This window comes from Phalacrocorax aristotelis, chromosome 1, assembly GCF_949628215.1.
Source record: "Phalacrocorax aristotelis chromosome 1, bGulAri2.1, whole genome shotgun sequence".
NCBI lineage: Eukaryota > Metazoa > Chordata > Aves > Suliformes > Phalacrocoracidae > Phalacrocorax > Phalacrocorax aristotelis.
The window spans coordinates 104,109,745-104,126,297 of NC_134276.1; the positions used below are offsets into that span (position 1 = coordinate 104,109,745).

A 16,553-nucleotide genomic window follows, 5' to 3' on the forward strand; every position below is an offset into this window, starting at 1 on the left:
GAAAGCAGGTGCCGGGCCGAAGCAGGGATGCTGACATCCACAGCCGACACACGGAGCTGCGCAGCGGTGGTGGCCCCAGAGGAGGCACGGGCCGAGCTGCGTGCTGGCACCGTGGCAGGGCAGCAGGAGACGAGGCATGAAAGCTAACGGGAAATATAGCTGCGTCACCCTGGGGGCTGGCAGGGAGCTTGTGCCTGCCAGTAGATTTAGCTCTGTTCCTAAGGAAAGGATGTCTCTTAGGTAAACAAACAAAAAATTAACACCACTGGCAAAAATTCTCCAAGACGCACGTAAAATGTGCTGTAAGAAATGTAAAGTGGGGCACTAACTAGTATCCTGCATGGGAATCTCGGTAGTGAGAACTCCTGAATAGCCTAAATTGCTCTGTAAACAGCAGAGGCAGGCTTTTCAGGAAACATTTGAGGCTGACTGGGAGATTTAATGTAGGTGCTTGCATTTCCATTGCACTTCAGCGTGTGCCGCGACTGCTCCGAGGAGTTAATTTCTGGAACAATAGTTAGACAGACCGGGGAGGAATACAAAATAAACAAATTTAAAATATTTCCATTTTGGATCTCAGCTATGCAATTTTAGTTCTGTTGCTAGGTGGGAGTCATCCTTCTATTATGCTTTTTTCCTTTTTTTCAGATCAGCTCAGGACCCATATGTTGACTTTACAGTGAAGCATTCTGAGTTTCACTGAACCTTTAAAACTGAGACTCTTTAAAAAATAATTGAGACCGTCAAGTCATGAGGGAAAAGCTCTCAACTGGCCAGCTCAAGGATGGGGAACCTTACGGTCCCTGTGCCCACCAGTTCAAAACTGGCCTTGGGTTTTCATCAGGTGAACTTTGTGAACTCCTGATCCCGTGTGAGCAGCCCTGCAATCCCCTTGCTGAGGCTCCTGCCACGTCTGGGGAGATGCACTGTGGGGACATGTCTCCTGTCCCTCACTTGGCTGCAGAGGTCCAGGGTAGCAAACACACCGCAGAAAGTGCTGCCTTCCCTCCACCTTGTCCCCACGGGTGTCCCTCAGCCTCCAGGTGTTGCGCACCATCGCCTGCCTTATCCCCCTGCCCGCCCCCCCCCCCAGAAGGGAGCTGTGCGCACGGGGGGGCCTCGTACCCCAGCTTCGTCCCTTGTCTGTATTTCAAATTCCCATAAAACTGGGAGGGAAGACAGCAGGAACTGTGGGGCTGACAGGCACGAGGGGGGGAAAAGCTTCCACCAGGCCAGGAAGAGGCCCGCAACCTTGCGGGGAGAGACCCGCGGGGGCCGGAGCAGCACACGGCACAACGCGGGGCAAGTGGGCTGGCATCTCTGTCCCTGCCCCTGTCCCTCTCCCTGCCCTTGCCCCTACGTCTGTCCCTGCCCCTGGCCCTGCCGGGGAGCAGCAGGACAGTTTTGTGTGCGGGTGCGCGCGGGTGCGCGTGTGTGTCTGCGTGTGTCCCCGTGTGCGTGGTGCCCCGGAGCAGCCTCGCCCCGCCCGGGGCCGCCCCGCGGGAGGAGCCGCCCTCTCCCTCCCTCCCTCCCTCCCTCCCTGCCTCCCTCCCTCCCGTCCCCTCCCGGCGGCGGCGGCGGCGGCGGGGTCGAGGGCAGCGGGAGCCGCGGGCGGCGGCGCAGGGCAGCGCGGCAGCGGCGGGAGCGCGGGCGGCGGGCGCGGAGCCCCCGCGCCATGGGCGGGCGGCGCGCAGCGGCGGCGCGCAGCCGGCCCCGCCGGGGGTAGCCGCCCGCGCCCCGCACCCGCGGAGCCCGGCATGAACTGAGGCAGGCGCGGAGGATGGCGAGCGCCTTCGGCCCGCGGTGGCCCCGCCGCCCGGTCCCGGCCGGCGGCGGCAGCGGCGGCGGCGGGGGGCTCTTCTTCGTGCTGCTCTGCGCCTCGGCCGGCCTGCCCCGGAGCGGCCAGCAAGTGCTGCGGATCGGTGAGTGCCGCCCGCGGACCCTGCGCGTCCCGCTCCGCGGGCACCGCCGGCGGCGACGAGGGGGGCTTTTCCTCTCCCTCCCGCCCCGGGGGCATGCCGCTGCCGGGGCAGCGGCACCCGCGTACCTCCCGCGGGGTGCGGTACAGCTCGCGGGGAGCCGCCGCGCCGCGCCGCACCGGGGCTGGGGCTGCGGGCGGCGCCGGCTGCGGGGCTGCTCCCAGCCCGTGGCTTTCCTCGGTGGGGCGTTTGCCCGGGGAGCGGGGCGCAGCCCGCCCCGTTTGCTGCGCTGCCGGGCTCTGCGGGCGCCGCTTCCGAAAGTTTGCCCCGGTGCGCGGCGGCGGGACGCGGGGAAGTTGGGCGCGGGGATGCCGGCGGAGGGGAGCGGGGCCGGGGCCGGGACGAGCGCCCCGGGAGCCGCTCGGGGCTGGCCGCGGGCACGGACGGTGCCACCGCTGAAGCGCTCCGCGGCAGCGGGTGTAAAGTGCGCCCGAACCCAGCCAAACACCGCTTTCCGCCGCCACGGTGCGGTGGGGTGGGGTGGGGGGTGCGCAGGAATGGTTTAGGGACCTTAAAATCCGTGCCGAAAAGTGCTGAGGTTTTCCCCGGTCGGACCGGAGAGCGGGGAGCTGTCGCCTGCAAAGGGTAACCTTTTAGGATGGGGGACGTGTTTGCCCTCCTCTGCCCTCGGCCCCTAACGCCGGGGTGTGGGGAGCTCCGGGAGTGCTGAACGTACGTGTGGCCCCAGAAAGCAGGATTTTATTTTCATAAAGTGGAGAACTCCGCACCATGGAAACGGAGCTCGGTTCACAGGAAGCCTCTCTCCCTACAGTGGGTTTCTTGTGGCAGTCAAGTGAGACAGTGAATACAAAGTATCGAAAGAGTTAGGGGTTAGGAAAAACTGTGGAGAAGATGTAGGCAGGATCTGCCACACTTCCGCTTCTCTGCCTATCCCTCTTTTGCTTGACGAACACTGAACATGATGCAAAAAAAGAGAAAAGAAGCTGTTTCTGCCACCCGGGGAGATGCATTCCTAAAGGCATGTTCCCATGCGAAGTAAAAGATTGATGCTTTTTGACCTGGCAAGCGTTAACCCCACTCGGCTTTCCTCACATCACTGCTCCTTTAAACATCAAGTGGAAGGCTCCTCACATGCGTACAAAACAAGGGACCCGGTGACTGCAACATTTAAATAAACTAAGGGACGCAGTCCCTCAAAAGTGCGGAGCAAAGGCAAGGGCGGGGGGTGGGAAGGGAATTAAAGCTGGACGTGCTGAAAACCTATAATGAGTATGTAACTGTCCATATTCAGTGTAGCTCACTTCCTTTTTCTCACGGGATGCAGGTGAAGTTTGCTGTTTCTCTGCTCACCACTACAGTGTAATGATGCCCTGTCTGGAGCCGAGGGGAATGTCTGTGCACATGCACAGAGCACATGAAACATAAAGCTTTGTGCTTTCACAGGCTGGTAAATTCAGGGCCAATGAAACTTGTGGAAGAAAGTAAAACCTGTTCAGATAACTTAGCCACATAGTACAGCAGGACGCTTTGGGAAAACACGAGCATCATCACTGCTGCCAGGCAGCCTTAACTTGCTTAGCTTTAATGGGAGTAGCCTCTGAAGGAAAAAGGAGCATACCAGAGGTTAAAGGGATATTTGCTTGAACGTAAGTCTAAATGCTTAGCTCTGTGCAGGATGAAACCTTGCCTTCACAGCTGGCATCAGCATTGCAGGGACCCAGGCGGAGATTTAGGGTGTGCACTGCTCCCTCTGTCAACCTCCCCGTTGCAAAACTTGCTTTGCTGTTTCTGTTTGGTCTAGCAAGGCTCCCAGGCAAGTGCCCACGTTGCTTTTCCCAAAAATCACTCTGCGTGGTTTGTCGACTCTCTGCTGCAAGATCTGCGTGTCTCTCTAGTTCGGATTCACTCCTTCAGTGCATGCAACGATGGTACACGAACACTGGTTAGACTCCGTTACTTCCACCACAATATAAACAACAATAAGTATGACAAACTGCTCAGCTTTCAGTCACAGCAACCAAATATACAGCCAAAAAGATGCTGCCAGAGAATAAATGCTCCTCGTGTGTTACATGGTTGTGAATGCATAAAATATTACATGTGTTCTTATTACTACAGTTATCCTGCCTATAGAGTAATGATATTATAAAATACTAATCCTTCACATCCGTTAACAGCAGCAAGTTCCTCCGTGAAGTCTGTCACTCTTAGAGGTGACAAACAGAAGTAATGGCAATAACTCCTCCAGCACTCTTTGTGATAGCATAATAAAATAATCCCAAAGCATTTCTGACAGTGAAGAAAATGCTATTAAGCCATCAGATTTTCTCCTTCATGTTTTAGTTAATTAAGGAAAGGAAAGCACTGCTGTACAATGGTGCAGCAGTTTGCGTCTTGAATTAATACACTGGTAGTTTAATTGCATTTTCCACTGTTAGGGAGCTTTTGGATTTTTAAATTTTTTTTTTTTTCTTAGCTTTTCTGGCTTACAATACAAATGAATGGATTCTCTTGCTGGTATTTAATTAGTTGAGAAAGGACATGTGAGCGATAGAAATTCTAGCTATTTCTCAGCATCCAGCTAATGATTCCTTTTCTAGACCTCTAAACAGGAAAATGAGGAGTGGCAATATGACCAGTAAAACTACCTCTTTAGGATAAAAATAATGGATTTTGAGATAAGAGACCGTTTTCAGTCTCCGGTAATACAATACTTAAATTTTAGTATCTCACTGAGTGTTTCTTGCAGGTTCATGTTAAAAAGCTTTTCCCTTGGTAACTAATAGAGCTGTCCAAGGAAATACCATCTTTATCTACACATAACCCACTAGACTATTTTACATAAAGGTATATGCAGAGTTCATGACCCTAATATTTTTGATTTAGTACCGAGGAATTTCTAGTTTTTACGCTGAGTCAACCTAACTCTCTTATCTCTCCTACTTGTACCACTTGTATAAAATAAATGAACTCAAATAACAGAAGGAAGAATATAAATTAGGACAAGCAGGCACTAAGTTGCAGAAACAGCTTCCAAAGCACCGAAATCTCAGCAGCAACAAAATTTATTTGTTAATACTGGATGCAAAGCTTCCTCATTTCTTACTGTACATCCTTAAGGCCGTTACAGCTTCTAACTAGGCTTTAAGAATATACTTCAGTGACATTACATGAAAATTTATAAATGATAGTCATTCAAGCTGTGCTCTGGATTAGAACTAACCAAGAGTTGAGAGACTACCCAAGTTATTAACATATCACTGGAGTTAATTAAAAAGAGAATGGCAGTTTTCAGCAAATACCTGTAGGAAGTTATACTTGGCTGAATCTTGGAATTAATCTCTAAAATTAACAACACCTGAAAATGAGCAAATGAGAAATCTTTAGGTTTCATAGAAATTGCTTTAGGTGACGAAATAGATACCCTTCAGTTCATACCAGAAGTAATTTTCAGTAATTTGTGTTTTCTGTGGTTAAATGGAATATTTAAATATGTGTTCATACTCTGCACTGATTTATTCCATACTTAAGCAAAATTCCCAATGGTTTAGTGAACTGTGTTTTCAAAGATGCAAGATCAGCCCCCTAATATTTCTCTCCAATTGAGCAATATAGATTTAAAACAGACCCACATGAGTCAATCTAACCTGCAAAATATTATTTTCTAATAAGTTGAAATTTTCAATATAGATCTCAAAATATATGTCTACACGCCCCGAAGCAGGTCTAGAGCCGTGAGTTTTTCCCCTGCATGATATTACCATTCCCACACTATGAGAATGATAAAGACAAAAAGCTCATTAATTTCACTGCAAATTTTGCTACATTTTGCCAACCCTTTTTGACATTTTGTTTGTGAAGGGAATGATATTGATACACATTTGAGCTTCATCAGTGTCACATGGCAAAAAACTGTATTTGGAAAGTCTCTATCACATTTAAGCATCATAAATAATGTATTCAAAAGTATTTCTTACTAGGTTTCTACAAGTTATTCTAGTCCATAGTATTGTGAGAAGTGGGACTGCATTTTCTATCAGTAGATGATGAGACATTAATTACATGTTGTTCACCAGATCCTGAATGCTCAGTGGTTTATCATTTTGCTGTAATACAATTTGCTTAAATTTCCTCATTCTATACCGAACAGAAAAGTCTTCTGCTCCAAATATTTCTAAAGGACTGCTACCAAAACTTCCAAACATCAGTTTCTATGCATCTCCCCTCTCATTGGATTTGACAGTACTGTACAAGTGTGAGACAGTGCAGTGTTTGGCTTGCATGTTTTAAACGGTTAATCAAGTTAAAAATACCCTATAAAAGGCAGATGAAAAATATATTGCCAGCACATTAGCAGAGCACTCAAAGGTCAGTGGAGCCAAGCGGCCTCAATGTGTATAGTGAGCTGAGGGAAAACACCTGACTGCGTAATGATTTGCATGGTTTCACCCTAAATTATTAAAATAAAAATTTCATTGGCGATTTCTTTGTGTTCTGCCATTTGGGCTCGATGATGCAGAGGGGTGGATTACTTTGGGTTCCATACCATTGTATTTCCAGGCTTTTATTCCGTGGAAGGTGTCTGACAGACTGGGTTGCTCCGTTGGGGAATATTAAAAAGTCGTGAAGCCAGTGCTCAGCTGATGTAAATGGGCATCCTTTTATTGAACTCAAGGGAGCTATGCTGGTTTAAATTGCCTGAAGAGCTGCCTGGACATACTTAATATATGGAGAATGATGAAACTTTTGTAATTCCCCTGACTGACCTACCTACTTACCATCCTTCCTAATGATGGCTAGGATCCAACAAAATCAGGTAAATCAGGTCCTGTGCATCTTTAGCTCTTGTTTTACGCCAGTGCACTCTACAGAGCATTTCTGGAGCTCAGTCCTGAGGCCAAGCAATGGTGGTGATCGAGTGCATGAAGCTCACCAGCATTACGGTGACCCGTTACACGGTCAGCTCTTGATGCCTCTGTAAAGGTGGTTGCTGGGTGGCTGTGCTGTGGCCAGAATGTCTTTATTGCTGGGGTGGTGTAAAGTGCTGCTCAGGATTTGGAGGAACTATAGAGAAAACCTTCCAGAAAACTGGTGGTTTGTGTCTCTGTTGTCAGAGTATACCTACGTCCTAAATATCTGCTTTAGCGTGAAATAGATGAGCTGCAAAGGCGCATGATAGTCTTCAGATAGTCTTCAAATAGTCTATAATCCTGTGGCTTGATGATTATGGAGCAGGTAGCCATCCACTCAGGGCGATATTAAAAAAAACTCTGAGCTTGAGTTGCTTCTGTCCTGGACCACTTGTCAGTAAAGGTTGATGGAGAACAACAATGAAAAGGTCCTGAGACCAGAAATGAAAACTAAGGAAGCAAGGCTGGATTAGCCTAGCTTGGACCAGAGCTAGGGCCGTTTAGACCGTACTGATGGAGATAAAAACATTTACAAAATACGTGATGAAGATATGTTAGTCCTGCATTTCACATCTTGGGAGATATGTGGTTAACTACGGCAAATTTCTTGTAGCTATCTTGGTCAAAAGTCAAGTAGGTTACAGGAACATGAGATGGAAAGCAAGCCAGGGCATTGATATCTGTGCTGTAGTGTTTTATTATTTTCTCCTAACTTATGCAAGGCATATCCTGATGTGCCCCTGTGCAAAATAGGTCCATAATGCTGCAGTGAGCTCCAGGTGGGGAGATAAATAGGACATCCTGCTGTGGTTCACCAAGGCTTCAAATGCACTTATGTAACTTGTGCATTGGTTCAGACAATTCAGACTTCGGTAAAATGCAGGATGAAATCTTCAAAAGGAAACTGATGAATTTTTTCCAAAGGATAAGAATTTTTCATCAAATATTTTGTTTATGCAAAATGGTTGATACTTTACCTAGTGCTTTTTCAATTAACAATTCATGCACAGTACAGTGACCATTGCAGGTGGAACAATTCTTATAAATAAAGTAAAATTAAATTTCTTTGAATTTCTTTTCTTGCTTAATAGCCTATTTGTAGTGTTGAGGTGTAATAATTCTTTTTAAAATTCCTGCAACTTTCCCATAACACCTAATTTTACTTATTTAGAGGACATTTGCCTCAGCATCAGTTCTTGCTGTAACTATAAGCTCCTCCATATGGCCTTGTCTTTGCTTAACATTTTCTATTCAGACTGCAAGTACAATCTCAGTACTGTTTTTTCATTACAGTCTGTTTTGTATATCCTGCCAGTAATAAAGTTTAAATCCTGCTACCCCCCCCCAATATTTTAAACAACTGCCTCTAATCTTCTTTTCTCAGAGAGACTTGATTTGACCAACTAGGCTATAGATTGTACTGCAGTAAAAAAAAAAAAAATCCTATCGAAGAACTGATTAGTTTTACTCCACAGCTTTGGATCTGTAACCCGCAAGCCTAGTATGTCCTAGTTTTTGGTTGACTTTAGATTTTAGATGCAGTAATGTGTTTATGATTTTGGGAAAGCTTTGCAGTGGGAATGTTATTACCCTTCCCTCTCTTTTTTTCTCTCTTCCTTCTGAAGGTGATGCAGTATTATCTAGACAATGATTAGCTTTCAAATGATGAATTTGCTTTCACTGAGCAAAATTGAAATTCAAAATTAAAACTGGTTCATTATTCCAAACAGACATCTTTTTCATTTCAGCTAGAGGAGTAAGTATCTGATAGGGCTGCTAAAGTATCTTTTTTTGTTTGTTTGTTTGGATTCCTCTGACAGTGCAGAAGGTTCCTTACATTATCTTTACAGCTTCACCTGTACCAAGACACTAAATTAGGGTGGTAAAAACACTGGGAAGTGTGAATCAGTTATATGGGCCAGCAGCATGGACGAAGAGTTAGAAGTGGTCTCAGTGGCTCAGTTTTGAGCTTCTTTTCTTGGGTCCATCAGGCTCTTTACAATTACACCTTCTAGTTGTTTTTTCCTGTGGGCTTTCAGACTACACCACCACAAGTTGAAAAGAGGAGCATTATAAATTCTGTTAACATTGAAATTGTTCCCACATTCTGCTATCGGATCTGCACATGCAAACTTGGTCTATTTCAAGGAAAATTATGTTTGCAGCACACTGATTCTGGCTGGGGTTCAGGAGCAGCCATCCTTCCATATTGCTAAATGGCATGGAGGTCCTGGTGCAATGCTGAGAGTAGGTGGAAGTGACAGTCAGAGTGCAGAAGTACCTCCAGAAATATGGAGCAGGACTTGTTTTGAGTGAGCAAGTGTGTGAAACTCATTGTTCTACCTACATATGAAAGAGCAGCAAAACTTCCCACAGCCGTTATGTCCAAGCAACGCTTCTGCTGGAAGCAATATCATAGATGCTGAGGCTTTGCTTTGGCTCTCAGGTGGAGAAGGAAGACAGCCCTCTCTGATTTCAGTGGTACACCACTGAGACCTTAAAATCACTGTGATTTTTCATGCTCTCCTGCAGAGAAAAAAAAAACCCAACAAATCAAAACCAACAAAAATTCAACACTTTTTTTTTTTAAAAAACCATCAAGCATGCTAAAGTGTAGTAAGAGTCATTCACTACACTGTAAGTAATACAGGCTTTTCAGTTCTAAATGTTTTGGACAGAATAACCAGGAAAAGACAAAAGTGTATGCTGTGGATCAAAGGTCTGGGAAAAAAATGCTATTTTAAAAGAACAACATTAGAAAGCTATAAGAAAAGAAGAAAAAAAAATATTTTAATATATGAGTTTATTCTCCCCTTCCCCTGGGATGAGCAACGGAGCAGAGTCCTGCCAGGATGTTTATATGGCACTTGCTGCCACTTACTTCTACTAAAGATCACCTCCCCTTCCCCTCCCACAGAGAGATGTGTCATTAATGCCCTCAGCATGCAAGCTAGATCCCCAGGTGAGTAATTAGGCTTGCCTAATCTGCCACTGCTGTTTCTGCAGTTAATGGCAGTCTGTATGTCACCCCAACATATCCCAAGGAGTACTTTAGCTGCTTACGTGTTTAATGCTAAGTGTCTTCTCCTACCTGAGCGCTTTGCCCTTCATGGTCCATGAGAGTGCACACAGAAGGTTTCTAACTCTCTGGTTTTCTGCAGTGAATAGCAAGAGCAGCCCCTGCATCTGGGCTTACAGCTATTTCTCTAAACAGGTAAATCAAAGGATGCTACTTCTCATAAAGAGCCTTGCCTCTCTATAGCTGCCTAGCTATAGTAACACTGCTACTGTACATTGTAATGCAGTAGAACAATTAAACAATGAACAACTACTGTGAATTGTGCTATCTTTAGGGGAAGCTGGATTATATAAATTGGGTTTAGCATGATTCTGCAAGACAATACTGAGAAGAAAAGCTGTATGTACCTTATATTCTTGGATCATATAATTAAGAGGCACACCTATGGAAATCGGTGCTTTTGGGGTCTACCATGTGATGAAAGGGTGTACTGAAGTTGCTTCCTTACTGCTTTGTCATGTGTAGTATCAACTGCGTCGTATTTCAACAAGAATTGTAATGAATTACAACGCTGAGATCTTCTGAAGCAGTAGAGCTCAGAGTACTTCACAAAGCACATACAATTAGTTTTGTTTTATGATTGGGGAAGCCAAGGCCGGATAACTGAAGTGATTTGCTGGAAAACTTGTGGCAAAGCTGGGAGTGACTCCAGGTCTCTGGAGTGCCATCACCCCAGACCTCAGCCCACTGCATCACAACTTTCACATTTCCTTATAGATTGCATATTAGGTGAAGATTTACATACTGCCTTTGGAAATTAGTAGTATGAAGTGCTAAGTGTTGCTGCTGCAGAGCAGCAAGTGTGTTTAACTAAACAATTTATAGGTAGATATTCTGTGGCCCAAATGGTTTGCGTATGCTTGGAGCTCAGCCCTGGATGTGCAGTGCAAAGCAGACAACGATGAAGGTTTCCTTGACACTGGAAGATTTTCTGAAGAAGCAGAGCACATGCCTTCCTCTCCCTGTCTGGGTAGTGACCAAATATTAGGTGCTGTGTCTGACCTTAGGCAGAAGCCCATCAGAGGCTACCAACATCCCTGGCCCTTGGAAGTGCCTTTTCACTGCTCAGATTTCTTCTGCGCTTCTTTTCAGCTTGATGTGCCATGCCCTCTCCAGCCTCTGGCTTCGCATCTGCTCAGCAGAGTGGTGTTCTGCTGAAGATCAGGTGTGGTAAGTCTTAACAAGGGATGGACACCTTTAGGTACAGAAGAATTTAAATTTTTTTTCCCCATTATGGCACACATGCCCTCTGTAATTATATATCTTTTGAATACAGAAACATTTTGTATTTATGCCTTTTGTGGAAGGATATTATGTGCATTGGCCAGGGTGGTTAAATGCTTTACTAGGCTCTAAGTCCGAGGCAAATACAACAACCTGTGCGAACTGGCCTTACTCGTTCTCTTGCGTCATGTTTGTTCCAGCACCGTGTTTCTCTCTTCTCCCCCAAGAAAGGGTCTAAGCAGTTGGAAAGAGGCTTTCAGAGCATTTGGGCTATGGGCAGTGATGTAGACTGTACCATCAAAACTGTTGAAGTCATTATCAAATATTCAGGTGTCCTTATAAAATTCTGCAGCCACGCTAGCTAGGAATTAGCCCTGGCTTCAGGAACTACACATTTCAGTGCTTACAACCCTTTGCTTTCACTGTCTCGGTCTCTTCCATGGTGAAGATAGGGAGAGCTGAAAATTAGATGCACTGAGATGTAAACGTCCAGAGGGAAAACAAAAAACCAAAATACAACTTTCGCCTTCACAAAAATAACCTTTTCTCTGCTTATATTCAAGAAAAATAGAAAAGAAGCCAAAACCATTTTAATCTCCTTCCCGCTCTGCAAACGGCTTTCTCCTAAATGTCCTGGGGGCCCTGTGTCAAGCCAATCATTTCTACAAAGGTTATGAATTGGAAGCTCAGGCCTGATGGAATGTGAAAAGTAGTTTACTTTGAATGTGAAAAATAGTTACTTCATTTTCAAGGAACTGCAGATTAATCCTGATTTCTCTGGAATGGTCCCAAGAGATTAATCTCAAGACATCTGAGCCCGTATCAAGCTTAGAGGCTCCTTATCAGTAGTCAGAGGAGAGGAGACCAGGTTGCTGCAGCAACAGCGTGACATATGTAAAACTCTATTTGATTATGTCAGTATCACAGAGAAAGCTGTTTAAAAGTTAGGTCAGGTTTTTTAGCTGTACTATATTTTTCTAGAGACTGTCAGTCAATGTCAGGTTGGCCAATGAGTCAAAATGCATGATGAATAACTTCAGCAATCTCATGTGGATAGCAAGTAAGCTGTCCACGTAAAATAATATAGTATTAAGCCACTGGAGAATTACTAAAGAAACTATAATATGCCTCTTAAGAATTCTTCCCTGCAATTTAGAGGCAATTTAAATGACAACTTTTGATTAAAATATTTTCATGTTTTGTTTTTGAATGCTTTCATTCATCTTAGGGTTCAGAAAGAGCATAGGAAATTACGGTAAAAAATCAAACAGATGATCTTTGATAGTCTGTTGGAATGGGAGGTGAATGAGTAAATATCTTGACCAGGGTGCCAGAAGGACATGGAGTCATGGCTGTACTATTTTCCCTTATGATTGTTCAAATGTATTTTGTATGATAAACAGTGCTTGTGCTAAACAAAATTGCTTTGTTAATAGAATCCTATATTACCAATTTATTAATCCATACTTAAAAAAATTAAATGCAGAAGACCATTGTAAAAGAGTGCAGTAAATGAGGCAGAAATCCTGAAGAATAATGTCTGTAGTTAGGTAACAAAAGGTGGGATTTTGAAGTTGCTCGGTCAATGTTAGTTCAGTATTCCCCATCATCTGGGGTTTCACTTTTTCCATCTTCCATGTTTATGTAAAAAGCTTTTGATATAGTTCTCTATCGCTGTGTAAGAAACAATCAGAAAAGCCAGGAACATCCCCTCTCGCCCTATGGGCACAGTTAGGATCCCTACTGGTACGGGAGCCGCGCAGTGTGGGACGGAGGCCTGTGCCACCCATCGCCAGCAGATGTGGCTGTTCTCCCTGTGGACCAGGCCCTAGAGGGAGATGAGAGACCTTCTGCTGGTGCTTTTCCGGAGGTGTTTGGTGATGGGAAGCTGGCTGGCAGCACAGCAAAGGGGCTGCGCAGGCTCCTGGCTCACACTGCTGCAGGCACTGAACCAGGCAAGGGACAGGCTTGTTTCTGCAGCTCTGGACAACATGTGCATCATGCAAACAGGTACGGTAGGTACTTATCTGGCCACTGGCAAAAAGTTGTCACTGACTGCATTCACAGCACCATGCCATCAAATTTTAAGTCCTTGCATGAAGGTATTCTTGGTGAAAACGTTCTCGGTGAAAGGATAATCAGGATCTTTGTAGTTTGGGGAAAAAAATGCATTTGTTATTGGGAACAGCTAAAATCTCCTGTATTCAGAATGAGACTGCTGCAGGATAGGGGAAATGCCACTTTAGGTAGCTAACATTTGACAGTCATAAGCACCTAAAGACAAGGCTGTATAGTGGACGACGTCTGGTGTCCTTTTTTGTTGACAGCTGCTGCAAGGTCTTACTGACCACTCTCACAAAAGATGAGGTGGAGCTTCTTTGTGGGAAAGCTCTTTTGCCTTTGCTGAGGTGAAGCACTTTTAGCACCTAAGTCATCATCCAGCATGAGCCTTGCCAACCTTGAAGTTCTGATCTGGATGGCCCGAGTTTCAGGTCTGTTGTCTGGTGAAGGACCATGGAAACTCGAGGTACAGCGACAGGATGGTAGCCTGCGGCAGTGCTGATAGCTGTGGCAGGGCATTCTGGCTTGTCTGAAACAGGCTTGCTAGGACAAGCCAACAGAGGCCGTTCTTCTGACGTGTTGCACAGCGAAATACTGTGATCTTTACAGCGACATGCCGTTTCCTTCACTGGAGCTCCATCTGCTTAAATGAGCCCATTGAAGATGGGCATTTGTTCTTTCTTCAGTGAGTTTCCATTTGTTTGCTAATGGCCAAGTAGTGCAGAAAGCAGAAGTACAAGGTTCCCTGCTTCTCCATTTGGAAATGGTGTGGGAAAGGTTCCTCTGGGGACATACGGCACTTTTGTCCATAGCACATGGTCCCTAAGCCCAGTGGCAGGGATCTGGGCAAAGGGGGGCCTTGCTGCAGGGGGAGGCTTAGTATGCAGTGCATATAAGCCAGCACGTGGGGGGCGCTTTGAGAAGAGGCTGCTTGGCTCTTGACTGTGCTGAGCTTCACTGGGGGTGATTTGCTGGTCTGTGATCTACCGCTAAGCCGCCACAGTGGTGGTGTTGGGATGACTCCAGCGCTCACCCGCCACTCGCTGCCGCACACAAAGCCCCGCGGAGCTGAGCGGATGCCACGGAATGCAAAGTTCAACGTGCACATGACTAAAGATTTTGTCCACAAAGCCGAAGGAGTCCACAGCTGTAAGGAAGCCGAATGTCGTTGCAACTCAATGCATTGAGTGGATTGCGTCTCTGCACAGGAGCCTTTAAACTTCCCAGCCTTACCCGCTCTGTTTCTGCTTCCCCTCTCTCTAAGCATGGAGATGCTCAGCTCACTCTGGCCACGTGCTCTGGTGTGCGATTCGATCCTGCCACCAAAGCTTCTTTCAGAATTTCGATGTAAAAATGATGTCTTTCTTCTTGCTATCTCTGATCCAACAACTTGTACACAAAAAGCTTTTTATTCTTCCGAAGATGCTTCCTTTCAACTATGCCAAACCACCCCAAAAACTTATCTGTGGAGCACTGTAGCTGAAATCTAATATGAGCTGATGCTTTTCCAACTGTAACTATCTTGAAAATTTTCATTTCATGTCCAAATTGTTTACTTATCTGCTAGAAGCATATGTTAAGAGGAGTTAAGGCTCTGTTGCCCAAGGTGCATTTTAACACAGGGGAAGAACTGCTTCAGATATTTCACATTACATCTTCTAGCTTTATCTGGTGCTGTAAATTATAAAGCTGCTCCATTGAACTGAATGAAGATTAAATTTTGGAACACTGTTTTCTGTAGAATGCAGATTTTTCTCTTTGAAATAAAGATTCTGTCCTGCATCAGCGTGGCTCACTGCATACTTTGCTGCCCAAGCCTTTCTTTTTTACATTAGGGTGCCAGGCTGTTCCCTGGGGACCATGTCCTGTCATTGATCCATGTACTGACATTAAAAAGCATCTGCAGATGGAGTGAGTGTGAGATGTGCCCTGAACAGCAAGTGGTCTGAGAATCTGTAATGCTTATGCTGTCATCTTGAAATCAGAACTATTGTGAAGGAGAAGCGGCAAGAAACGTTATCTTCTCATCCACATAGACCTTCTGTAGATGCCCAATGTATGTGTGATACACAGAGGTGTTTTAAAAAATCAGTTGCCTGCAGCATCCAAGTCGAATACTTATGCACTGCTGTTTTACTCAGACGCATGCCTTTATCACGCTGAACTGGCTTCCAGCCCTCTTCTCTTAGTTCTTCCAGTGTGGGGATGTCTCATCTGTGTTTGTTTCCTTCTGTGCTCACACAGGCCCTGAGAGGAAACTGAGTGGGTGCCTCATTTAAAGCAACATAGCACCAATAGGATCAAGTGTTGCAAACATTTCTGTTGCCTCTGCGTCTAAGGATGAATGTAGTCACATTTCCTCCTATGAATTCTCTCCCACCTATGCACACATGCACACAAAAGCCAGACACTGCAGCTGCCCCAAATGCTGCTTACTCAAAATTGCAATGTGACTGTCTAGTGCAGACATTTCACAGGGTTAGAGGATGTTAACCAATGTGGGAAGAGCACCAGCATCAAGGTTCCCCATGGCCTCTTCTCTGTGTCATCCTCATCACCTTCATGGAGGGGAGTGGAGGGGGAGACACAGTATCATGACATCTTGTTTCCTCCCTCCATGGCAACTGCACTCCTCTTCTTTTGGGAGCAGCACATGAAGGAGCAACAGCATCTCCTTTCCATTGAAGAGAAAGCAGTGACGGCAAACACACCCAGGACTGCTGCAGGCAGCGTTTTTCTGGATGAGTGGGTCAAGGCCATGTCCACCCTGTCAAGTTCTCCATCAGCAGAGACGCTCAGGGCATGCAGCATATGTCTCAACCTTTTCAGGAGCACTGGGGTTTGCACAAAAGAGAAAGAAAATGTTTTCTACTAATTAGATGGCTATGTGCTTTATGCCCTTTGGTCTTTGCTTTAAATGGGAATATTTCGGTGTGTAAGCAGATTACTTCTGTGTTAATCAGGGTGTTTCATAGCCTATTTTATATAGGCAAAATTTAGGCCAGTCATTCATAATGTACTGAAATACTTTGCACAGCAAGATAATGAGAAAGGGTGATGAGGGAAAAGATAATTGTTCTATATAAATACAGAATAATTAATACGACAACTACTGTTTTAAGATGACTTGTTTACTAATTTACCTCTATACATCTGTAAGCAAAAGGGTGATAAGATACCACCCCTTCTTCCTTCTCACAAAGGTAATTTCAGGACGCTGTTGTATGAATCTTTGTCCTGAGTATTTCTGTGAGTGCTAAATTGTTATTATGCCTTGTCAGTAAACAGGTGAATCTTATTTCTGGGCAACTGTACTTATCCTTAGCACTTTCCCTCTTT

The 16,553-nt window shown here is 45.5% G+C and overlaps 1 protein-coding gene across 1 annotated transcript in view; it reads left to right on the top strand.

The window, feature by feature from the left end:
• Positions 1-1,780: 1,780 nt before the first annotated feature.
• The window catches only part of GRIK1 (glutamate ionotropic receptor kainate type subunit 1), a 173,772-nt gene continuing 158,999 nt past the window's right edge, over positions 1,781-16,553 (top strand). Inside the window, exon 1 of the mRNA XM_075101183.1 lies at positions 1,781-1,922. Within this exon, the coding sequence (XP_074957284.1) occupies positions 1,781-1,922 (142 nt within the window). The remainder of the gene's footprint in view (positions 1,923-16,553) is intronic.